Source organism: Erigeron canadensis, chromosome 1 (genome assembly GCF_010389155.1).
Source record: "Erigeron canadensis isolate Cc75 chromosome 1, C_canadensis_v1, whole genome shotgun sequence".
Lineage (NCBI taxonomy): Eukaryota > Viridiplantae > Streptophyta > Magnoliopsida > Asterales > Asteraceae > Erigeron > Erigeron canadensis.
The window spans coordinates 30,915,967-30,941,796 of NC_057761.1; the positions used below are offsets into that span (position 1 = coordinate 30,915,967).

General features: G+C 34.1%; 2 protein-coding genes across 3 annotated transcripts; one reads left to right on the forward strand and one right to left on the reverse strand.

Annotated features, from left to right (window-relative positions):
- Positions 1–1,285: 1,285 nt before the first annotated feature.
- Positions 1,286–3,620, reverse strand: LOC122585410 (ABC transporter G family member 6-like). The gene has a single exon (XM_043757544.1). The coding sequence runs from the start codon at positions 3,555–3,557 to the stop codon at positions 1,341–1,343; it is 2,217 nt and encodes a 738-aa protein (XP_043613479.1). The 5' UTR covers positions 3,558–3,620; the 3' UTR covers positions 1,286–1,340.
- Positions 3,621–16,678: 13,058 nt separating this feature from the next.
- Positions 16,679–21,069, forward strand: LOC122600453. Of its 2 annotated transcripts, none has more exons than XM_043773169.1 (4): positions 16,679–16,776; positions 16,917–20,537; positions 20,630–20,750; positions 20,842–21,069. In XM_043773169.1, exon 2 carries the CDS (start codon positions 17,037–17,039, stop codon positions 20,511–20,513), a length of 3,477 nt encoding a protein of 1,158 aa, XP_043629104.1. In that variant the 5' UTR covers positions 16,679–16,776; positions 16,917–17,036; the 3' UTR covers positions 20,514–20,537; positions 20,630–20,750; positions 20,842–21,069. The 2 variants fall into 2 exon arrangements, with proteins under 2 accessions (XP_043629104.1, XP_043629112.1); XM_043773177.1 differs by having other exon boundaries at positions 16,680–16,776; positions 17,010–20,537.
- Positions 21,070–25,830: the final 4,761 nt, after the last annotated feature.

Here is a 25,830-nt window from a genome sequence, read left to right on the forward strand (position 1 = left end):
TAAAATTTTTAAATGAAATTCCTAAAAACACCAATGGCTTTGTTTTTTGTCTCATTCGTACAAATTTTTCCAGTAAAAAAAAGAAAAATATTGTTAAAAAAAATAAAAACATTACAAAATCATACTACTAAAATAACATATAATAAGTTTTTGAAGATGACACAAGTTTTTTTCTAATTTTTTTATAATTTTAACTGTGAAAGTTTTGAGTAAGGTTTAGATACTGTGTCTTGTTGATTATCTAGATTATTGTAATTGTACTTTGTTGGATCATTAGTACCTTGCTAATGGTCCTTGATATTAATGTTAATATATTTTTGTTAGCCGTTGGAAAAAAAATATATAATAAGTAACCAATAATTCGTGAAATGCTTCTTAACATTTTCATGTCAAATATATGGAGTTACATATAGAAACATAACATATTATATTTTGATGAAAAGTAATTAGTCGGTTATCATATTTCATGAAAACACATCTATAAGAATTAGTATTTTGAACACAAAATTACATTTTGTGTTAGATCATCTAAATCTATATTTTGATGTCATAATCAAATTACAATCTTGAGAGTCTATATCATGGAATTAATCTCTTTACTTTTGAGTTACTGGTTATCGAATTAATTGACTAGAAAACCACAGGGCTACGAGAATCATCTGTATATTATACATGTATATCTTCATACAACAATTGAATTTCTTTCTATATAAATGTGATTTGTGGCAGAGGAGCAATGAAAACAAATAATAAGTTATGGAAGTTGAGATATAGGGTTTTTTTCAAATGTTCTAACTTGTGATTGTATTTGTGATGGTAATTAAGCGCTAAGTTGATCAAGAAAAATATACCTGGGATACGTTTTTTTTTTTCCTTCATTGCTCATCTGAACTTTAAGTTTGGCCGCTTAACAAAAATATGGTTTATTCAATTTTTTTATAAAAATGTCAACTTTACAAGTGTATGACCTTTATTTTATAATATTATTTTTATCATAGTTATGGTCATATATATAATTAGGTAACCAATCTTCAACCATCATCTTTGTTTCTAGATTGTATTAGGCCATCCATCTCAAATTTACTACAAGACACACAATCAACAAGTCTTCAAGAAAACTTTATTAAAACATTACATAAAGCCTCATATTATATAAATAATTACAAGACTCGATATGTATAATCATTTTGTAAGAGCCTTGTTACATTTTTAATACATTGAAACAAGCTTAACATATAAAAGAAATAAATAAACTGAAAGCAAACACCTTTTCTCATTTGCAGTCAAAGAGAAAAGTCAAAAAGTTACATACAAGTACACCAAGTCTTATCTTTTACATATTACCTCCTTTTATTTTTGCTTCCAAGCAACAAACAGAAATAGAACAGGATCCTAAAGAAGAACCCCCAAGCCACAGTCACCCACAAGCAGCCCCATTTGCTTAGATCAGTGATTCCTTGTTGCTTCAAGATATCGACACCGGTGGTTAAGCACGTCGTGCTGCTGATGTTAATCCCTAACGATCGGCTCATGCTTTGCAATAGTCTGGCTTTAACATTGTTGTCAACTACGGCTAAAGGGCTGTTGTCAAATATTTGTGTTCCACGGATAAAGCATTTGATGGGATCGTCGAATTCGTTTTGTAGAACAGCTTCGTACGGGTACTTGACTAGAGATAAGTAGTGAAACCAAATCCAGTATCCAGGGATTCGATCACGAGTGATGAAAAATCCACTAAATAGAAGGAAATAAGCAAGGATCGCGACGACTATAGTGTAACCAAGCATAACGTGTGGGACGATGCCAGAGAGAAATGTAACGAATGAACTTCCGGCCCAAAATGATGCTAGGATAACAAAAAAGTAGAATATGAACCCGGAAACACCTCCAGCGAGTCCAACTGCCCAAAATGTGATAGCGGCGAATGCAAGTGAGAGGAAAATGAGAGAAGGGATCGCTACGAGGGAGTGTGAAAGTACGTAGGATGACCGTCTATAAGCATTGTAAGCGGTTTCTCTCATGAAAATGTAACGTTCTTGGAGGAAAACTGGCAAGGCGTCTGCACAAGTGTAGAATGTTGTAGACATTGCAAAGGCGAAGAAGCCTAATCGTTCTTGGACGCCTCTTGGAGAGCTATCGAGGTTCCAAAACACGGTAGCAAGGATGAAACCAGTGACAGTAACCGCGGCTAATCTGATACCAAATAGCTCTGGCATTCTTCGTGAATTTGTGAATGACCTTTTTGATAAAACAGCCATTTCCATCCACATTGGGTTAGCGAATGTTGGGACCATGGAGGTCGGATTAGTACCGTTGTTGGCTCCAGCACCCGAGACTAGTTTGCCTCTTGATATGCTTGCACTGATTGCTTCTTTAAGTGTTAGCCCGTGTGTAGGGGTTTCGTCGCCGGTGGTTTGCTCGTTGCGAGATCTTTTCATGTTTTGCCAGGCTTTGTTGAACTCGACAAGACGTCTGGTTCCACCAGGAGAACCTTCGAGTTCTCTAATTAAATCAAGAGCAAACTCTGTACGGTTCTCCTTATCTGGAATCGGATGTCCAAAGTCAGAGAAAAACAAAGGTAGGTCCCGTGGAGAGCCATTATACACTGGCTGTCCACGGGACAAAAACAAAAGCCTGTCTAGCAACCCAAGCAGACGGTAGCTCGGTTGATGCACAGACATCATCACGATGCTACCGCTCTGCGCAATCCTTTGCAAAACTTTCACCACCATATACGCACTAGTCGAGTCAAGCCCAGACGTCGGCTCGTCCAAAAACAAAATAATCGGGTCATGAATAATGTCTATTCCAATAGACACACGACGTCGTTCACCACCCGAAACTCCTCTATGTCCTTCATCTCCAATAACCGTCTTAGCCGCGTTACGAAGACCTAACTGATCAATCAAAGCTTGAACTCTAAGCTTCTTTTTCGACTTAGAGAATGACCGAGGAAGACGAAACTCAGCAGCAAACATTAAAGTTTCTTCAACAGTTAACATAGGAAACAAAAGGTCATCTTGCATAACATAAGCTGAAATCACCTTAAGCAACCTCGACTCGAGTTGCTCACCGTTTAATGTAACCGTCCCTTTTAAGCTTCCTTTCGCTATCCGGTTAGCCAAAGCATCGATCAAAGTCGACTTCCCGGAGCCACTCGCCCCTAAAACCGCAACCAACTCGCCATCTCTTGCTTCACCAGAGATATCATTCAACAAAACCTTAGTATTCGTATACGTTTGTTGTTCATTTGCATTTCCTTCTGAGCCACTTCCAAATAAAGCCGGAACCGGGACAGCTATCTTCTTTCGAACCTTGACACTATATGTCAAATTAGTAAACTTCAAAACAAACGGCAAAGCTTTTGGTTCATTTTCGTTGCTAGTTTCGCTCATTTCTAACACACGATGAGCTGGGGTTTCTTCTCCGTTAGCTCCCTTTCGTATGTCGCCGACATACTTGAGAAGCTCTCCAAGAGACGGAGAAGACGCGACTTGTCCCCGTTGGTCGTAAAATCCTAGATTATCGACAACGTTTTCCGCGACAACGCGTGGCATGGTTAGGTAATATGATTTTTTATCGTTGCCAAAAAGTTTTGGCAAAGAGAGTTAGTGTTGGAAAGTGTTTGTGAAAATGTCGATGAGAAAAAGTTGGATGTGAAAAATGAGAATGAATGGGGGACTGTTTATTGAGGTGTAAGAGATAGAGGGTGGTCACCTACGTTCGCCTAATACATGAAAATCTGCACGCCTTATACATTTTAGGAAATTAGTAATGGGACACGTGGATGTTTGTTGATGGTTAGTAGTACATTTTTAGCAAGGACTATTTTGAATAGTGGTTAAATATTGGTTTTAGATGTACATAAACAAAGTTTGTGTGGTTAATAAGATTGAAAACAACTAGTGGACGTACAGCTTCATTAGGGTCTCTCCCCAATATATACACACGTAGATACAAACACGTACAAGTGATAATTAATTCATTATTAAATTAAACCAATAAACGATAAAATGGCATGGGGTGCTATATAATTTGAGTTTCATGAGGATGAAATAAAATAGAAAATAAGATAAATAGTACTCGATCGTATTATTTTGTGTGGGGTCGGGGAATTAGGTGAGGGTGGTAAACAAAGTTATTTTGCATGTAAAGCTTGGTCAAATGAAAGAAAAATCAAAGGGGGGTTTGCTTGGTTACAACTCATGTGAAAAATTCTGGATGTTTTGCCTTTCGAGAGACGAATATCGCCCGCAAAATGTATAAATAGTTGTCACTTAAATTTATTATTCCAAAAATAAAAGATTAAAATTTATAATGTAAGAAGAATTTCATTCAACTTAATTGGGTGCATAATAGCGTTACTTTCGCTTCTGCTTATTATCTATGTATGTGTTACATATGGGCGGCAGATGTGAAGCACGGGTGGGAGTCTGGCCCTCCAAAAGTTTGGATGGCTTAACAATCTTTAATACTTAAAAGATGCAATTGTTTAAACTTATGCTTGTCTATCAGAGTTCGTAGATTTTGTATCATGACCCTCTAAAGAAATATTAGAAAACAAAATTTGACACTTATAATGATGTTGAATTCCACCCACCGGCTGATACTTAGATATGTATCGATACTTATATTATAAAGCAAATTTTCAGTGTCTAAATTTTAAGTTTTAATATTTATTTTCCCAAAATGCCCTCTATATATATTCTATATTTATCTAAAATAACTATAATACCCTTTCTATCTCCTTAAATCTCAATCAATCATTTTTTTTCTCTCCTCCATAAATCTTTTATTCCCCCAATTCATTCAAAATCTTTTATCTCAAAAAACCGTACATCGATAAATTAAACAACTGCTAATATGACATGAGTTTCAACCTTATGGCAATATGCTTACGAGTTACGACTTACGATTCCGACTTACGAGTAGTATAACGGGCCTACTAGTTAGATGGGCTTAATTTCTAGGATAAATTCAGTGAATAATATGGCCTTAATGCATACAACTAAATCAAAAACCTTAAAATAACCAACCACGAAATCAAAATACATATAGAGATAACAACATTAAGCAGATATAAAACGAAATAAAATACAACTCATATATAAAAAGTAGGGATTGAGAAAGAATTAGAGACTTATCTTCAGATTATTTATTGATGAAATGGTATTTTGTCTAATGGTTATTGTTAAGAAATCGAGAAATATAAGTAAGCAATCGTGATATGGTAATATTTTCAAGTTAATAGATGATATTAAATTAATTTTGATACGAAAGTATTTTTAATGTTATTTAATTAATTGTACTAAAAATTGGATGTGACATCATCTTACATAAATTTACATCCGAAAATAGTGTTAAAGTATGCCAAATCTGTAAAAAATTTTAAAAATATTCTAGAAACAACTCTTCTTTATATATATATAAAAAAGAAAGATAATTATCAAAATGATGTATTTTGAAAATATTTACTAAAATGATGTTTTTCTAAGAAAAAATTATCTACTAAAATGATGTTTTTGATAAGTTTTGTATCATTTGGTTAAAATATCTACTTTTAAACCACTGTTCTGTCTCTCTTGCTAGATTGTAATTGATTGATTTGATTCTCATAAATTTGAAATGGTATATCATGCATGCGAACCATATTAACCAAAACTTGGGATATGAAAAGGATTAAAAAGACACCAACTAAAAACTGGGTCGATAGATTTATATCTTTGGGCTATAGCTATCTCTATGATAACAGTGCATTTGTTTGTACAGGGGACAGCCTTTGTGCCATATGCGACATGCCGAGCCCCAAATATAGCATTGGATTAAAGCTCCGGCTATGCATTTCCTCTACAAAATGAAGCACACATAGTATATACTACTCCGCAAATACTTAAAAATGGTGTTTTTATTTCAAGGATGTAGATTTTTCTATTAAACATTATGGCAAACTAAATTTAGTTGATTAGTTGTTGGTTTATGTAACCAATAAATAAGGCTTTTATAGTTTTATTTGCTCTATTATTTCCAGCCTTATCATTTTTATTGAGTTCTATGACACACTTATGATTAGAACCAAGAATCCATAATTTATTATTATTATTTTTTTTTGCATGGGAACGGCAGAATTATTTTAATAATAAAAAAGAAACCAATCTAACAAGATACTAGAGTTCTAAATACAAGATTACAACAAGTTCAATCTAGACTAACTCTAAAGACAAAGCCTAGATCCTTCCTGAAGCTTTAACTGCTAGGATTGCAAAAGGGTTGAAAAAAACTTATGTCAATTACCGGTAAGACATAAGAAAAAACCCCACCAACAAAGGCCAAGCCACCGGTTTTCACTTCGAGGTGTTTTTGATGCATCCCCATACAAGATTCGAGGAAAAGAAAACTAAAAAAAACAAAGAACCACCATTTTTATAATATATCATTTAGAATCTATAAGAATCAATTATACAAAAATTATGAAAACACCCCTTTAAAAAAAAAACCACTTTGATAAATACGTTTCAAAAAACATCATTTTGGTAATCAATTTGTATAAAAGCACCATTATGGCTAATAACTCAATTATAGTCACCAAGAGTTGTATACGACGACCAGCCTAACTTAAATTCCCACAATACAACATAAGAAATTGTTCAACATATATGAATTCGATTTGTTTTCTTCATAACCTCACACACGACTCAAAAACACGATCAAACGAACGACTTTGATTATCTTTATTGTTAACTAGCAAGTTTTTAATTTTCCTTGGTCTGTTTGTGAATTCCAGACTCAAGACACATAATATACCTTGAGATCGAGCCTTAAATTGAAAATAAAAATGAGGTTAGAAGTGGGTTTTTAGTTTTCACTCCTTTTGAGTTTTTTTAGCCTTAACCCGGTTTTTTACTGCCAAGTCCTCACACTTTGAAAGTTTTAAAATAATCTGTAATCCATTCGAGTAATTCGAATATCAAATCCGAATTACAATCTAAAATCAAATTAACCCATTCCATATACTTTAAATAGAATTTAGACAAGGGAAAAATGACATATTTTTCTAACTAAATCTTCTAAAAATCCTTTTAACTACACGAGCATAGTTACCGCACGTTGCGGCGGAATTTTATAACTACCTTTTTGGATGGATAAATTGGTTACAGAGTGTGTCAAAAATATAGATTACGAGATTCCGTTGATTGTTTTAAAACTATATAGAAGGATCAATGTCAACTAAATTAAAATTAACTACAAATTGATAACAAAAATAGTGAACTAATATGATAAAGCAAATAACAAACCAATATAATATTTATACATACACTAAATAGTGTTGTAGTGTGTGAAGAAGAATTTTGAGAATCATAAATATGTTGAAAGGGCTTTTTTGAAAAAAAAATGCTTAATCTCTTAATCCAGTTCTTTTTATAAGGGGTTAAAGAAGATCATGTCATGTGAAAATATCAAGAGATGAAACTAAGAAACATAGATAGTTAAATATACATCATGTTTTGATGGTTTTAGAAGATATTTTAAAGTATTAATAATTTTCCTTTAGAAAATACTATCATAACATGTGCATTTTGTGAATGTATATGTTTTGTACAAATTGATAACAAAAATAGTGAACTAATATGATAAAGCAAATAACAAACCAATATAATATTTATACATACACTAAATAGTGTTGTAGTGTGTGAAGAAGAATTTTGAGAACCATAAATATGTTGAAAGGGCTTTTTTGAAAAAAAAAAAATGCTTAATCTCTTAATCCAGTTCTCTTTATAAGGGGTTAAAGAAGATCATGTCATGTGAAAATATCAAGAGATGAAACTAAGAAACATAGATAGTTAAATACACATCATGTTTTGATGGTTTTAGAAGATATTTTAAAGTATTAATAATTTTCCTTTAGAAAATACTATCATAACATGTGCATTTTGTGAATGTATATGTTTTGTACAAATTTTATTTTCCTAGATAATGATTTTGTAATTTTGAATTCAAGTTGGAAATTTATAAAATATTACTCTATAACATTATTGTAACATCCTAAATTATTAAGCCAATCAAAATTAACTTCTATTATAGTTTTGACTTAAAATAGGTCCTAGTACTTTATTTTTGAATATGGGATTGTTTTAGTTGGAACTTTAGCGGGTAAAATACCCACAAAAACTCATTTGGGTCGTGGCACTTAGAAGAGTTGCTAGATACTTTTTTTTTGTTGAATCACAATTCCACCACCAACCCTTTTCATTATTCATCTTTTCTTCATTCCATCTTTACCTTAATTCTAATTCTCCAAGTAATTCAAGAAATTCTTCAAAGCTTGATCATAATAATAATCTTCCATCATCTAAGAAATTGAAATGTGAGGGTTAAGTGTGGTGATGGGGTTGAAATTAGGAAGAAAAAAAAAGACAATTGTGATTTCATTCTAAATAAGACAATTGCGATTTCATTCTAAATTCCAATTCCTAATCTTGAAGGTAATGAATTTTCCTTTAACCTAATTCTTGATTTCCTTTAGAAATTAGGGTTCTTGCTATTAAATTGAATTAGGAAATTTGGGGATTTTCATAAAAATGAGTTAATTTATATAATACAAGTTAGGGTTCTTTAGTTTAACCAATTTAGGGGTTTTTTAGTTGGGTTGCATGATAGATTTTGTTGAATGTTAGTGATAACTAGTTGGACAGATTCTGTCCCTGACCTTGTCACGCGTAAATCACCCCCATGACAGAATTTTCACTTGTTGAACCCTAAAAATAAAATGTAGGTTATTGTGTTAGTTCGAAGTGGCCACTGGAATGAGTTAAAAATATGGTGTAGAACTCTAGTTATGAATTTTTGAAGTCAGTATGGTCATGCTGATCTTTCAGCAAGAAATGATTTTGTGTCTGTTTTTGAAACGAGTAAAACACACTTATATGGGTCAAATCTTATGTTGGTCATTGAAGATAAAATGTACCTAAATGTGTTAAATGGAAGTGGCCACTGAAATGAGGTCAAAATATGGTGTAGAACTCAAGTTATGGTCATTTGAAGTCGGTAAGGTCAAATTTGTCCTGTCAGTAAGAACAACAACTGTTTGTGTTATTAAAATGATTCATCTGGGCTGTCTTTTTGTTCATTTGGGTTGTATCATTTGTTCATCTGGGTTGTACCATTTGTTCATATGGGTTATGCCTTTTTTTTATTTGGGTAAAAAATAAAAAATAAAAAAAATTCTTATTTTTCTATTAATCGAGTTTAGTCGTTTCAAGTGGTATCAGAACCGTGGTTTAAGGGATTTAGGTATTTTATAATTATAAGGATACCTAGACTTAAACCATAGATGAGACTTGTCCTTATGTGTATAGCTGGTTTCTAGTGACATATGAAAGTATTTAGCGAATTTCACTTGAGGCGTATTATAGTATGTAATCATAATAATGACTGCAACATTGTTATCATCATATATTATAATACCTCAAGTTAAACCCGTTAAATATGGAAGTATGTTAGTATGAATCCATAGGGTGGAGACCTTGCTTGATATGTGATTTAAAATGTGTATTTGCTTATTGAGATGTGAATGTGTAGAAAAGCTTTGCACGAATAAATGACTTGTTGATCAGTAAAGATTGAAAATTGGAATTGGTTTCTGAGTTTAATATGTCATTTGATAAATGTAAATGTGGAATGTATGTTAATGTGCTATGATTATTATATGGTGTAAGACTATTGGGTAGTAAGACTTATGGCATCATTGTTATTTGATGTAAGACCATTGGGTAGTAAGACCCATGACATCATTATTATTTGGTGTAAGACCCCATTGGGTAGTGACACCCGTGGCATCATTATTGTGGTGAAAGACCATATGCGGTATGGAAATGAAAAGTAATTGCGTAGTAACGTGTTTATATTGGTAATCTGTGTGTTAGATGCATGCTACATGTTAGTTTAAAGTGCATGTTAAAAGACCTCTGTCATGATGATGATTAATTAAGTGCAATGATATGATTAAATAGATTGATTAATGTTAAGAATGCACATGATAGTGTAATATAAAGTTGTAGAGTTGGAGATTCCTAGTTTAATTATGATTGTGTTGGCGATATGCTAAAAAACCATACGGGATAGGGCGAATGTGTTTGAAAATGATAGTCATGCTTGTCTTAAGTGAATATGTGACTACTTGTTATATGACGATAAATATTACGAATGAATATGGTATAGTGAAAACATGAGGATGATATAGTTACAATGACCTAGTAAATGATAAGTATGGTAGTTATAAAAGTTAAAACCTAATCTGAAATCCTCCGAGCCAGTTGGTTTTCTTTTTCCTTCAGAAGCGTGTGATACAAAGTTTGGGAAATGGATTGGTTAAGTGTGAATGACGTCAAGTTTCGTGGGAGGAGAAGACGACTAATTAAATAATTCTATTAGAAAGAATAAAGTTGTCTTCGCTGGAAGAAATGAAGCGGTTGATTTCTGTTGGTACTTTCGTTCGCGTGTTTTGACAATCGTTGTATGGCAGTCAAGCCTCTTGTGTTTGGATCATCGACACCGAAAGGAAACCACGGTCTAGGGAGAATAATCTTGTTGTTCATGATTTCCACAATGTCTCTCTTTTTCATGAATTTATTCGATCTAGTCGTATCCAAGAGGTATAATTCATTTTCGATGAAATCAAAGATGGCACTATATGCATGTGTTTATCTATACGTGAGCTCAATAAAGTAACAGTCGAACACGAGTATCCGTTGTCAAGATTTATGTTTTACTCGATCTTCTTATTATTCTTAGATGAATCTTCGTTTCTTTTATCATCAACTTAAGGTGCGCGGTGAAGATGTTTCAAAAAATGTCATCTATGCTTGTTTTGAGCACTTTGAATTCATATCTGTTCCTTCGAATTATATTGAAGATTTTGCAACCTTCACGAATTTTATTAGCCGCAATTATCATTCGTTATGAGAAAAATCTGTAAGTGTTTGCACAGACAACTATTTGTTTACTCTGAAACTTAATACGACCACTAAATTTTTTACGTGGAGTCTGAGAGATACTATAAAAGGAAAAGTTTCATGTAAATTCTTCGGATGAGCAGTCTGATTAGGAGAAGTGAAATTATCCTTATCGTGTGGTTACCCAAAAGAGGGAATGAGGTTGATTCGGTTTGGATTAGTGCAGTGATGAAGTGGAGACAACCTACAAGATCAATATAGATTAGAAGTTTCGTAGTTGACATGTGATAAATGTCACTTTACTTTCGGCACTTGAAGATAGTCTCACCGTTGACTGAATTAATTAGAAAGAATGTGAAGTGAGCCTAGAGAAAAGAATGAGAAGTTGAACGAACTACTAAAAGAAATCAAGAATAATCGTTCCTTTCACGTTTTAGAATCCATCGGAGTTGTTTTTACTTTAAAATTTTAGTGTTTTACCTCTATACCGTCAAGTTTACCATTTGTTTTTGATCATATGAGTCTTAAAGTATTTTCTTTCCGTGAGAACTGTCAAGTAAATTGATTAACTCTTTCGAAAGATTATGTCTACGAAATTTGGTGTCGCCCGAAGAGATTGTTGCAACGAGAACCTAAGCAAACGAGGAGTCAGATTACACGAAATATTTTCTAAAGAATTTTGCGGATTCACAAGATGTCATGACAGAACTTAGAATCCTCTCCTTAACGAAACCAAAGCGAATTTGCTCCATGAAACCTATTAAACATGAATACTTCTTTAGCCAGGTACAGCAAATGTGTTTCAATGTTTAAAGAAAGGATGTTAGTGACCCGAAATGAAGCAGAAGGTTATGAAATATGTTAAGAGTTACCACACTTTTGCATAAGTGAAATCCTAGCACCAAAAGTCTTATGGGAAATGTCAATCTTTGGGAACCTTCAAGTTAGAAGGGAGCACATCATGATGGACACGGTTACGAAATCTCTCAAGACGCGCAAACCCTACCAATTCGAATAGTCACAAGTCAGGAATGGTAGTCAACATTTGTGTCGATAAAGTTGTAGCGAGGCATGGAGTTTCCGTCTTCAATGTTTCTGGCAGAAATGCACGTTTTACTTCATGCATTTGAAGTAGATGTCAAGAAGAAATAGATAAGTTGATCTTTTGATTTATGGAGACAAGTGGAGTAACTAGAGCTGTATGACATGAGTATGGACATAATATTGACTGAAAGAGTCAAAGCGATAAGATAACAACTTAAAGAGGGTCGTGATCAACAAGAATCTTAGGTAGATAAAAGAGTGAGACTTATTAAGATCAATTTTGGTTTTTATATAATATGGAGAGGCGTTTTACGATTCCGCATGCGAAGAAGCCAGATCTTGCTTAAATGGTTCATTCAGAATACATGCTCGAGACGACGAGATTACTGATTGTTTGGAATCGTCCTAGAAACTTCCAAGAAATTTATTCTATCTCTCACAATTCTCGTTTTATGAAACTTTATGCCGCTAAGGTTTTACGTGTGCTTTTAAGAGGGATGTTTTAATTACCGTCGTTGTTGGATGCGGCTTGGATCACGAGGTCGTGATCCGTTCCAAGTGGGGAAGAGTTGTAACATCCTAAATTATTAAGCTAATGAAAATTAACCTCTATTATAGTTTTGACATTAAAACAGTTTCCTAGTATTTTATTTTTGAATATTGGGATTGTTTTAGTTGGAACTTTAGCGGGTAAAATACCCACAAAAACTCATTTGGGTCAAGGCAGTTAGAAGAGTTGCCAGACACTTTTTTTTTGTTGAGTCACAATTCCACCACCAACCCTTTTCATTATTTATCTTTTCTTCATTCCATCTTTACCTTAATTCTAATTCTCCAAGTAATTCAAGAAAATCTTCAAAGCTTGATCATAATAATAATCTTCCATCATCTAAAAAATTGAAATATGACGGTTAAGTGTGGTGATGGGGCTGAAATTAGGAAGAAGAAGACAATTGTGATTTCATTCTAAATTCCTATTCCTAATCTTGAAGGTAATGAATTTTCCTTTAACCTAATTCTTGATTTCCTTTAGAAATTAGGGTTCTTGCTATTAAATTGAATTAGGAAATTTGGGGATTTTCATAAAAATGAGTTAATTTGTATAATACAAGTTAGGGTTCTTTAGTTTAACCAATTTAGGGGTTTTTTAGTTGGGTTGTATGATAGATTTTGTTGAATGTTAGTGAGAACTAGTTGGACAAATTCTGTCCCTGACCTTGTCACGCGTAAATCACCCCCATGACAGAATTTTCACTTGTTGAACCCTAAAAATAAAATGTAGGTTATTGTGTTAGTTCGAAGTGGCCACTGGAATGAGTTAAAAATATGGTGTAGAACTTTAGTTATGAATTTTTGAAGTCAGTATGGTCATGCTGATCTTTCAGCAAGAAATGATTTTGTGTATGTTTTTGAAACGAGTAAAACATACTTATATGGGTCAAGTCTTGTGTTGTTCATTGAAGATAAAATGTACCTAAATGTGTTAAAGTGAAGTGGCCACTGAAATGAGGTCAAAATATGGTGTAGAACTCAAGTTATGGTCATTTGAAGTCGATAAGGTCAAATATGTCTTGTGAGTAAGAACAACAACTGTTTGTGTTTTAAAACGACCAGAAGTCACTCTTGAGGGATAATTAACATGTTGGTCTCTAAAGATAAAATGTACCTAAGTGTGTTAACTAAATTTGGCCACTGGAATAACCTAAAAAGATTGAGTAGAACTCAAGTTATGCTTGCTTGAAGTCACCTTGGTCGAATATGAAAATGGTACTTTTTGTATGAAAATGAGTTTGGCCATATGATAATGATATAAGAGACGAATGTTTTGTAAATCAAACTAAGAACAATTTGAGACTATAAAAGATGGGTTTAGATGCTATTGATTTTTGGCTAGGTGGCTTAATATGTGATTGATGATATTCTATGTACTTGTGAATAATTACTAGGTTGAAGCATACGTATTGTGTACTTGCAGTCTTGTTGATTTATGATTTTGGTTGTCGCGGAGGAGGTGAGTATTCTTGCATACCTTTATATATGCGTTGGGTCGATTACCATATGATGGTGGATTCTATATGTGGTGATCGATTTGGCGTTAAGCCCAATTTGGGGCATTGTACTTATGAGGCCTAAGAACCTCTTTAGATATGATGTATGAGGCCTAAGAACCTCTTGTGAATGAGGCCTAAGAACCCTAAGTATATGATTGATTGAGTTGATATTGCTTATATGGATCCATGTATAGCGTTAAAGTACAAAGATGAGCATGTAGGTATGGCACAACGGTGTCATAGGTTACATGTAATAGTCCTTTGTGCGCTGCCCTCCTTCGTATGTATAAACGTATGCAAGATTATTCACTAAGCTTTGCTTACTTTTTAGTTGTTTACCCTTTTTATAGGTTAACCCGGAGGCGGAAGCAAAGTTAAGTAATATAAAGATTGAAGTTGCTTTATGGATATTGATTGCTTTAGCTAAATGCAAAAAATGGTAATTTTGATAGTACCTGTAGAGACCCTTTGAACTATTGGCTCATGGTACATTTGATTTGTTTTGGTAAAAGTATTGTTATGTCAAGTGCTAGATTCAAAGAGTTTTGGTTATTCATAATTGGTCATTTGTAAAAGTAATGTATTGGTCATGATTGGATATATTTTTGGATACCTGTGATCTGTAACAGGTTTTGACGACGATTTTACGAACGGGTCATGCCGAAATTTCTAATTTTTGAACGTTGTCTTTTGTTATGAGTTTTGGTAAATGTATCTGATTGAATTCAAAGATGTTATGGTCTAAAATTTGTAATAGAGTTTAAATAGGTTGCAAGTCTTTTAAGTGTTCATCTGGGCTGTCTTTTTGTTCATTTGGGTTGTGCCATTTGTTCATCTGGGTTATGCCTTTTTTTTATCTGGGTAAAAAATAAAAGATAAAAAACAATTCTTTATTTTGCTATTAATCGAGTTGAGTCGTTTCAATTATAGTAATGGCTCACACCAATCAAACAAATTGTTACGTCAACAATCATCCAACAATTACATAACAGTATAACACTACATCACACTCGTAAGAACTAAATTGAAAACTTATTCCACAACATACCACATAATATTGTACTATATATATATATATATATATATTCAATACCTCGATTAGAAAAAAATTAGAAAAATTAGAAGATGCAATTGTTTTTAGAAAAGTTCCTAGTGTCGCATCAATGTTGACGTTGGATTCGTATTTTTTGTGATTTTAGTTTTTTTATTTTTTTCGTTACCTATATTAATGGTGTTATATGTGATCCAATTAATTTAGTTTTTCACTCCCCCACAAAAGCGCGGAAAGTTAATTTGATACTAATCAAATTCATATTCATATCAATAAATAAAAAGATAACCATGTTAAAGAATAGACGAGCAAAACCATATTGTTCGTCCGTCGAAGCCCATCACCGGGTAGTCCTTATGCTCCGGTTCGAAAACCTACAAAATCAAAAGATAAATTATTTACATAATATAAACCCGATTTGAAATATTCATAAAGTATTAGCTAAGGACATGGTGATTACATACTTCACATTACTCGGTGGATGGACGAATTACATCCATCTTTGTTCCGAGGAACAAATGCTTGCAATGGAAACACATAGAGTGGCAAATACGTCTTGCAGTCAAAACCTAGCATGATTACAAAACAAATGAGTTTGTAAGTTGTTACTTGAAAACAAAAAACTCTAAACATACACACAAAAAATGAAACATATATACATATTTTTTGTTACAACAAAACTAATAAAAACACATAATTAAAACAAAACTAGTAAAGTTAACATATAATAATATCATGTATGACTCTCCATTAAAAGCCACAAAGTCATCTTGTTCGATATCACTTGCTACTTTTGTTGCCATTTGAATTATCAATTATGTAAGTGTAATGGGTACCCAAACAATTATGTCAACTAAATGAACAAAATGCTGAGTATTTGCTATCTTTATAAGCGAAGTTTTAATATCTGGCTAATTGGCTTCATTGAATAAAAAAGAACAAAAATGTAGTGGTATATAACTTATGTTTTCTTAGTGTACTTGTACTCATTAGTAAACTTCATTGACTCGACCGATATGAATTATATCAGAACTTTTAAGTGATCGAGACAATGTTAGTAATAAGTTTTAATATTTTTAATGATATAGTTATTGAGTTCGGTACTAATATATACGATAATTGAATTCCCTTTATGCCAATAAATTTAAATTTTTTTACACAGGATGAATAACTTTTAAAGAAATATAGTGTTTTTAAGAATTTTTCTACAAACTAAACGACATTAGGTGTGTGATAGTTGACATTGGATTCACATCAATGTTGGTCATGATGACACCAACGTCGTTAGTCATTACGTATGTATTAATAAATTTTGGATCTCATAACAAAATTTTCACCACATAAAATATAGCAACTAGCAAGTAAATATAGAAATTGGCTATTCATAGTCTGATAGTTAGAAAATTGTTTTTTAGAAAAGGATTATTTTTTATCGTACAAAATTTTACAGTACATCGATCGTATTTATTCCCGTACCTCCAAAAAAATCCAATAGATTATAATGAATGGTACAAAAACAAATCCATCCAATTAAAAAAAAGGGAAAGACCCAATAGATCCTAAAAACTACACTTCTTCTTTCCGAACTCTTTTTAAGTAAAAAAAGTGAAACCCTCACTCGCTCTCTCCCTATAGAAACCCATCTAAAAAAATTATTCAGCCCATCATCACAATAAAGGTAATCTCTCTTTGATCTACTAATTTATATATATATTTTTACTTATTATATATATATATGTATATAAATTAATAATATATAGTTAGGGTTGTAAAATTAGGGTTTCTTTTAATTATGTGTGTATGTGTGTTTTATGTCAGGTAAAGTTGTTTTGAAGTATTATATACCTGCTTAGTTAGTTAGTTACTGATCTGTACCTGATCTAATTGGATTGTATACATCTGTATCTATAGATATATATAGAGATAGAGATAGGAAATATGAAAGAGGAGGTGTTGGTGAGTGTTAAGGAGTCAACAGTTACTAAAATTGAGAAAAGAGAAGAGGAAGAAGAAGATATGTTGGTGGATGTTGTTGATGATGATTTAAACAATGGGGTTGTGGAGGAAGAAAGCGGGTTGGTTGATCGGGTTGTGAAAGATGTCGATTTAGTTGATAAAGTTGTTGTCTTGGAGACAGTGGAGGAGGTGGTGGTTGAAGAAAGTGTGGTGAGTATTGTTGGCAGTGAGTCGGGTGATGATGATAAGTCGGGGAATGGGACGGTTGTGGCGGAGGAGAGTAAGATGGATATTGAGACGTCGGGTGGAGAAGTTGTGGGGAAAGAGGATAAGGAGGTGATTGGATTGGTTCAAAAAGTGGATAAGAAGGGCAAGGAAGTTGCGACGGCAAAACATGGTTTATTGGAAGGTCAAGTGGAAGCTGTGGAGGTGGGTTTGGTTGGGGTTGAAAAAGTTGAAGACGGTACTGAGGAACGAAGTTTGTTGACTAAAAATGAGGACAAGGGAGATGAAGTTGAACAAACGACAAAAGAGAGTTTGCAGTCAATAGTTGAGGTTAACATAAATGATGAAAATAAGTCAGAAAGTGGATTGAACGAAGAGAAAGTGGGACGGGGACGTCCAATAGAGTCGGTTGATGTCGATGGTGTGACGAATGAGAAAAGTGGAAATACTAAGGCTTTGGGTTCGACAAAGATTTTAGAGTCAGTGGCTAAAGTTGACGAGGTGGTTGCAGGGGACGGTTTCTCTGGAAAAGATGAAATTCAAGGAGGTGTGTCCGTGGATCAAAGTACAAATTTTCCTGAAATTTCTACTTTATCAAGTGATGTGGTCAATTCAGGAACAGGTGAAGGTGCGGTTCATGGAAATGCTAGAAACTTGGTCGAGAAAGCTGATATTGGGGCTATTAGCAAGGAAGAAAGTTCACTATCAATGAAAGAAGGTAAAACAGATTCCAAAATAGACGATGAACCTCAAGTTATTGAAGGAGAGATTGCTGTGATAGATGAAGTAAAGGAACCAGAAATAGGTTTGGCCAGTGAGACCATAGAACAACCTACAGGTGCTGTTCATGAACTGGCTGATGCAGATCATGTGATGGACGAAACGATTGAAAACAAAGAAGAGGTGTCAGGTTCATCGAAGGTTCCGGAACCATTAACTGTGGCGAATCTTGGGTCGGAGGAAGATGATGTCATAGTTGTAGAAGAAGGTTTAGAAGGAAAAGGTGAAGGCCTAGAGGTAGTTAAGACTGCTGATGTTGGTGCAACGAGCAAAGATGAAAGCCTACATGCAACAGTAGAAGTTTCGATGACTGAAAAATCTGGAAGTGATGTTGGTGCGCACAATGGACCTGATGCAGTTGCTGTGTGCAGTGAAGTCATTGAAGTGACAGGTGCTGAAAAACGACCAAATGCCGCTGCGCAAAATATAGGTGATACGAGTATTTCTCAAGTAGTTTCAGGGTCGAATGATGTTCCTTCGAATGGTGGCAAGGAAGCTGCAAAGCAGCATGTCGCGGTTCTAGATTCTGCAGTTGAAGTTCCACCCACCGGTGGTCCCCAAATGTCCGTGGAAGATTCTGGGAAAGCTAACAATGCAGCAGCTCATGTTGAACATGGTGTTTTATCTGCAGACACACAATTTTCATATGAAGGGGCTCACATGGAGAGAGGAGATGAGGCAGGGATGGACATTGATGAAGTACTCAGTTGGAAAGATGAGATACCATCCATACAAGAGGTCGAGCAAAAGGTGGACCTTGCAAATGTTTCAAGTATAGATGAGCAGGTAGACGTAGATGTTGAAGAGCACGAAACAGAAGCAACAGAGCCCACTTTGGAGGCTAAGCAGTGGAATCAAACATCGGTCTCATTACATCAATCAGGTTATTTCCATCCACCAGAAAATGAAGGTGAGTTCTCTGTGTCTGATTTAGTTTGGGGTAAAGTCAGGAGCCACCCGTGGTGGCCTGGGCAAATATTTGATTCTTCTGATGCATCGGAGCAAGCCATGAAATATCATAAAAAAGATTGCTTTTTAGTAGCATATTTTGGAGACCGAACTTTTGCTTGGAACGAGTCAACTGTCTTGAAACCATTTCGCCCAAATTTCTCTGAAATAGTGGGCCATACCAATTTAGAAGCTTTTAATAATGCAGTTCACTGTGCTTTAGAGGAAGTGTCAAGACGGGTAGAGTTGGGCCTCACATGCTCATGCATCCCCCGTGACATCTATGACAATATCAAATGTCAGATAGTAGAGAACTCAGGAATTAAGCAAGAATCTAGTAAAAGACAGGATATAGACAAGTCTGCAAGTGTCAACTCATTTGAACCCGATAAACTCGTCGACTATGTGAGACTAGTTGCAAAGGTCCCATATGGTGAAGTTGATAAAATGGAGCTAACAATGGCAAAAGCTCAATTATCTTCTTATGGTCGTTTTAAAGGTTATCGCCAGCTGGCTGAGTTTCAGTCATGTGGTGATTTGTTAGAACTTGACCAGGTTCTTCAAGATGCAACATATAGTGATGATGGTTCTAAAAAGCGGAAGGCTCTTGATTCCCTTTCTGATGGTTCAGAAAAGCGTCCGAGTCACCATGCTGAACCAGTTCCAGCGGCTAAGCCGTCTTTCCAAGTAGGTGCATGCATTCAAAGGGTAGCTAGCCAGCTGACAGGACCACCAACGAAAGTTGAACCATCTGATCAAGCTGTTGTAAGTACTGTTTCAGATCAAGCTGAGATGTTATCTCAACTTCACTTGGCTGCACAGGATCCCCAGAAAGGATACAATTTCTTGAATAACATCATCCCGTTTTTTAATGGTCACCGAGCCACTGTTTTGAGCAAGTCTAAACAAATTTCAAATGATGTGAGGAAGAGAAAAACTTCGAATGAGAACGATCCTGAAGAGTTTGAATTTGATGATGTTAACGATTCCTATTGGACAGACAGGATCATTCAGAATTATTCTGATGAACAACTATTGCCAGAGAATCAGAATGGAGGTGGAGCACATCAAATTGCTGTGGCCTATGAACAAGAAAAACCTGTAAAACAGACCCGTAGATCAAATAAAAAACGTTTCTTCAATAGCAACCATGAAATAGAAGCGAAGGAACAACTAGAGCTTATAGAAAGGAGGCGCTTAAATTTGGCAACTGAAGTTTCGATGAAATTTACTGAGGGTGTGTATTTCCCTTCAGAAATACATCTGAATAAAATGTTTAGACGGTTTGGGCCTTTAATGGAATCGGAAACTGAAGTGGATAGGCAAAGTGGACGTGCTCGAGTGGTATTTAAGAAATGTTCTGATGCAGAAGTTGCTCATGGTAGTGCTGAAAAATTCAACATCTTTGGTTCGATTGCTGTACGTTACGATCTGAATTATACACCGTTGATCTCTTATAAGCCTTTGCCCCTTCCAGTGGCTCAAGATGTGGCAGATGCATGCTAAGTTGCTTTTTTTCAGCGGGTTCTGGTAAGTTACTGTTTTTCTTTGACCGATTACGTCATATCTCATTTTTATTATTATGCAAATGATATGTTAACATGAATTGATTTACCTTTTAGCTGATGACAAGAAGATATATGAATTGTGAACTTGGACCATCAATGTACATTATGTACTATCGTATCTATAAAGATTCAACCTTTGATGAGAGTTATCTTCCCTATGAATTGTTTTCTGCTTGTGAGTAACTGTTATTCTTTAGTGATGTTTATGATGATTTAGAAATATTTGCATCAGATAGCTGATGAGCATGGATTATTAAATGTTGCAGGTAAAACGGGATAGTGGTGTTGATAGGCTGCAGCTTTTGGGCTACAATGAGAAGGCAAGTGTTTGTATCAAATGTAACTTATTGTTCTTTTGAGAGACAAGTGAGAATTCATGCTTCCTTGTTTTCAATAATAGAACTAGGGATGCTTTGTTGTAGATTAGTTTTTAGCATGAGTTGTATTTCTAACTTTTATGAGCGCAAGTTTGCTACACCCCCTTCAGCTACTCATCTGATACTCTGTATCATATGATTGATGTGTTTGCATTGGCAACTAGGAAATAAATTATAAGGGTAGCAAATCGGCAAGTTGGGTTAGGTTAATTAATGAGTCAGAATCGGTTTCACTCAAATGCAGGTCAACCTGTTTGAGCCGACCCATTTTTCCTAAATAAGTAATATATAAAATCATAAAACCACATTGTTTAAATTACAAAGTAATAATCTGACACTTCAATAAAGCAATCTAGGATATTTTAGGCATTTGATAACACTGGGCGACTTTTGGCATGTTTGACTCAGACCGTTTAACCTTTTTCTTGTTTACACGTTGGGCCTGTAAGATGACACACAAATACACCCAGGTTTAGTAAATGGGCTGAAATTGACCTCTAGAACATAGCATTCAATCAGGAAGATACCCTGTTTTACTTGGTGTTAGTCAAACCTACTTGCTTCTTTGTTGTATCCCATCCAATGCCAGCTTTCTGGGCGGATCATGATCTTGGTGATAAAATAAATATCTGGATCGTCTAGGAAAGTTGCATCTTGAAAGCAAAGAATTTGGCCATGCACCTTTCTTTCTTTTTCTTTGTGCAAATGTGATTTTCCACTTTTAGGATCATTTACTGTCATGAGCCCTGATACAATGAAAGGATTTAGTGGTTTTCCCAAACGAAGGGTGCTTGGTTGGCGTAATCCTGCCGCAGTTATCAATACGAGTTTTTTGGGGTTGTAAGAAATGTTGTTGAAGTTCGTAATTAATATCATTGGGTAAATGGTTACTTTTGATTTTTAGTTTTCTCCGAAATTAGCTGCTGTAATAGTTAATTTTGAAAATTGTTTCAAGTAGTTACCAATTGATGCTGGTATAAAATGAGGAGAGTGATTTTGATCTGAAGTTGGCCGTTTGTTTCGTCATCTAGTATTTCACTCGGCAAAACTTGCATCTATCTAAGTTTTAGATTGTTTGGTTAAAATCGTACTCTACTTGTATCTTGGTGTGTTTGCCCATAAGTATGACAGAAGATGAGCGTTTTTATTGACTGAAACTATTAGATAAACATAAAAGGGCCCTAAGATTGAGGTGTGTAGTTTGAGTAAGGGGTGAAAAAGTCACCTGGATTCAACAACTTACGCAGTAAATCATGTCTTTGAATTATGGATACACGCCTGGTAGTCTGGAATTTAAATGAAGTAGCTTAAAGAGTATATTAAGCTACTTCATTTAAATTCCAAACAAATTATTACTCTTTGGGAGCAGACAGATTATGAACCTTTTATGTCAGAAAGAATGTAATTATTTATTTACTTCACATTACATTATGTCTCGTAATTAGAACTACTATTCATAATTAAACTCTTAACTAAAACAAGTGCTTTACTTGGTACTTTTGGTTTTTTACTTCTCTTACAATGAAAATTGTCACCTTTTGTTTGTGTTTAACTTTTAAATTGTGTATCAAGCTTTTACTATAATAGTTGTATGCATAGGATTACCTTGACAAGATTTAGTTGTGCAGTGGGTAGGGCTCCCTGTAGTTATGTTGTAACCAGGGGAATCTGGATGTAATTAACATAAATGTTTAATGTTACCTATTACCTACCCTACCTAGCTTTTTCATAAAAACTCAATAAGCTTGTCTCAAAAAATCGTAGCGCTTTATAGTTGTTGGTCGTACTATTTTGTTAAATTAGTTTAGACTTGGGTCATAATAAATAAAAATGAGTCCTTGTGCCTTTGTATAACAACTTTTTTCACAATGTAATATGAGCCGCATGTTTTCCCTTTAATGTGTAATGTAGATATGATCTGGTGATTGGTGTCACAATGATATTCCAATAGTCAATAATCCAAATTAGTCGTTCAAGAAAAGTGTGTAATGAGTTTACAACAACTCCTCCACAACTAAAATTATGACTATACGACTTTTTCCCAAAAAGTGCAAGTACCTCAGAAATTTGAGGTTTAGTTATCCATGGATTGTTTCTTGAAGTGCAAAATTCTTTATTTATTTCAGATATGACGGAATCAATACCATCGTCATGAAACCTTTCATAAGTCCGCATGTCTAAAGCATTGTTGATTTAGATAATTGTACATGTAATAAAAGCTGTGTAAGCCCGTTTAAAAAAGAAACCAACCGTGCAACCGTGCAAGTGTCTTTACTATTTCATTACATCTGCAAAAACTTTAGAATACACCTTCCACGTCTAAGAAACAGCTCGAAAGTTAGTTTAGAATTTGAAATCTTAAGTACTCTTTTAAGGATTTAGCGAACTTACATCAAGATGAATAGCAGTACAATGCAATTGGGCTAAAGAAGTAAATTAAGTTTCACTTGCAACACTATTTTGGTCAACTTTGCGGTTATTCGGTTAGCAAGAGTGATTAATTATCACTTGGATGGAAAAAACCCAGAATAATAATTGTTGTTGCAAGTAGTAAATGGAGAATGGGGTCATTGGAGTTGAAAAGGTGAAAACAGAAGAATGGTTGGTGAAGGAGAAAGAACATGGAACAATTTCAAAAATGATGACACCCATTTGGTGCCATTTCAATATCGGATGACATGTTATGTGTCTCCTTTTGGGGAATACGCCTTTAAATCAATCAGTCAATCGCATTACTGTTTCTTTTACTTTGGCTTTCTTGGTAATTTTGAATGATGCACCATCTTGTACTAGTTTAATGGGTAACATTATGTACATAGGTATTAGCAAAAATATGTGTCGAAATCGACTATAAATATGAGAAGGTAATAAAGATAGGATATTGTTAATCATAATTCTTAGAAGGAATCTAACTACTATGCTAAAACATTTTACAGGTTTTACATCTCTAATCGTTTTTAATCCACATCCTTTTTTTGATAGCATCATCTAAGGTTTTCTTGTTTTGGTACTCGAAATTCGAAAATACTCTCTCTCACACACACAGACATTTTTCCATCTCATCCAAAATCGATAATAAAATGCAGCGAAATAAAATAAAGTAAACTGATAGACAAACAAATGTTTCTTGAACGCTCATGTTAGTGTTGATTAATTTTCCTGGTGACATTTCTCAGAATAAAAACTTTTAATTTATTGAAACCTTCAGCAGCAGCAGCAATTGATAAGAAACTGTACACAAATCCATCTTCAAATAATAGACACATTTGACAAAGCTTTGTCATTTATGTTTTAAACATGTGGAATATTTTTTTGTTGCAAGGTTGCAAGCAGTATAATATTTTTGGTGGTTAAAACATTTCCCTTTTTTGGAATTGCAAAACCATTTGATCATGTGATCTTTAACTATTCGTGACAACATTAGCTTGCTTTCTAAGCTAGTCGAGGGTCTTTTTATACTGCATCCACTAGAAATTGATTGATTGATTGATTTTAATTTTTTGTATTATTAGTCACTAACAAAACATGTGTTAGACCATTTTCAACAATTTCTCAGTTTTAACTGTTTTTCAGTCGGTAGTACTTACTCACATACTTATAAGTATGTGAATTCTAGTATACATAGTTGATTGAATCTCATAATAACCGAACATCAAAGAATGTTAGCAAAACATACATCAATAGGTCAAATAAATGGACTTTAGCCGGAAAATTTTAGAAGGCTAGTATATGTAAATGACAGGAGAAGATACTCATACTCAGTTCTTCGTTTAACTAATGCATCAAAAATATACTCCCTCCGTCCCATTTTAATTGTCCATTGTTGACTTTCGAAGTCTTTTTGCTTCAACTTTGACCGTAAATATTTAAACGAACTTTTCAATGATATAACTTTCATCAAATATTATATAATACAAACAACAATATCTACGGTCAAAGTTGAATCAAAAAAACTTTGAAAGTTAACAGTGGACAACTAAAATAGGACGGATGGAGTATTTACGCATTTGGATTTTTTGGTAAGTAAATAACTTGAAATGACTCGTGAACAGTCAACGCTCATTCTTAATTTCCTACGACTAAATAGGTTAAATGTCAAACTCATTGAAAACCAGCCTAATGAATTAGTATGTTGGTAGGGTAATTCGATCTATTACAATCTTCTTTTTCTCATAGATTTGTGATGTCTATAGGTACATAATCAAGTGTCTGTTGATCAAATAAGTGTTGGACATATTTTTAGCTCGTTTCCGTACCCTCTTATAATGAAAAAAGATGCTACGTAGGAATGTAGGATGTAGTTAGTTGGGCCTGTTGGGCCCTTTGCTATGATGTCCATGTGTCACCCATATTTGTATAGAGATTTGTGCGTAGCTTTTATATTGTCGGCACTCCCCAGGGGTTTTTAGATCATTCCACGTGGCATTCCCTTTACTATTTTAAAACTTTTCTTAACTACCAGATTTTTTATTTTATAGTTGAGGTATGATTAAAGAGAAGCATAATATATGGAAATTGTGATAAAGAGTTAAATGATCGAATTTGGCATTCCCTTTGGAAGCCGCTAGAAACTATAGTGTTATTCATCTTTTGAAAACACATGAATTACTCATAGTATCATTTGTAACGTATTTTACTTTGCAATTTTTGTCGGGAAAAAAATATCGGTTGGAGACTATATATCATTTGTACTTAGAGTAGACAATATGATTTTTATTATTATTATTACTATTAATATTCTTAGCTTTCTAACTTTCAAATTTGTAGTTCTAATTTCTATCATAAGAGAAAACCTAACTAGAGATAACAAGGTCTTTTAAGTTTAAGTTTCGTTTTCTTCAAATTTGGCTTCTAACCTTTTATCATGTCATCATTTTC

Bases quoted from the DNA above. Each gene is read 5' to 3' on its own strand.
- LOC122585410 (XM_043757544.1), bottom strand. From the start codon at position 3,557: ATGCCACGCGTTGTCGCGGAAAACGTTGTCGATAATCTAGGATTTTAC.
- LOC122600453 (XM_043773169.1), top strand. From the start codon at position 17,037: ATGAAAGAGGAGGTGTTGGTGAGTGTTAAGGAGTCAACAGTTACTAAA.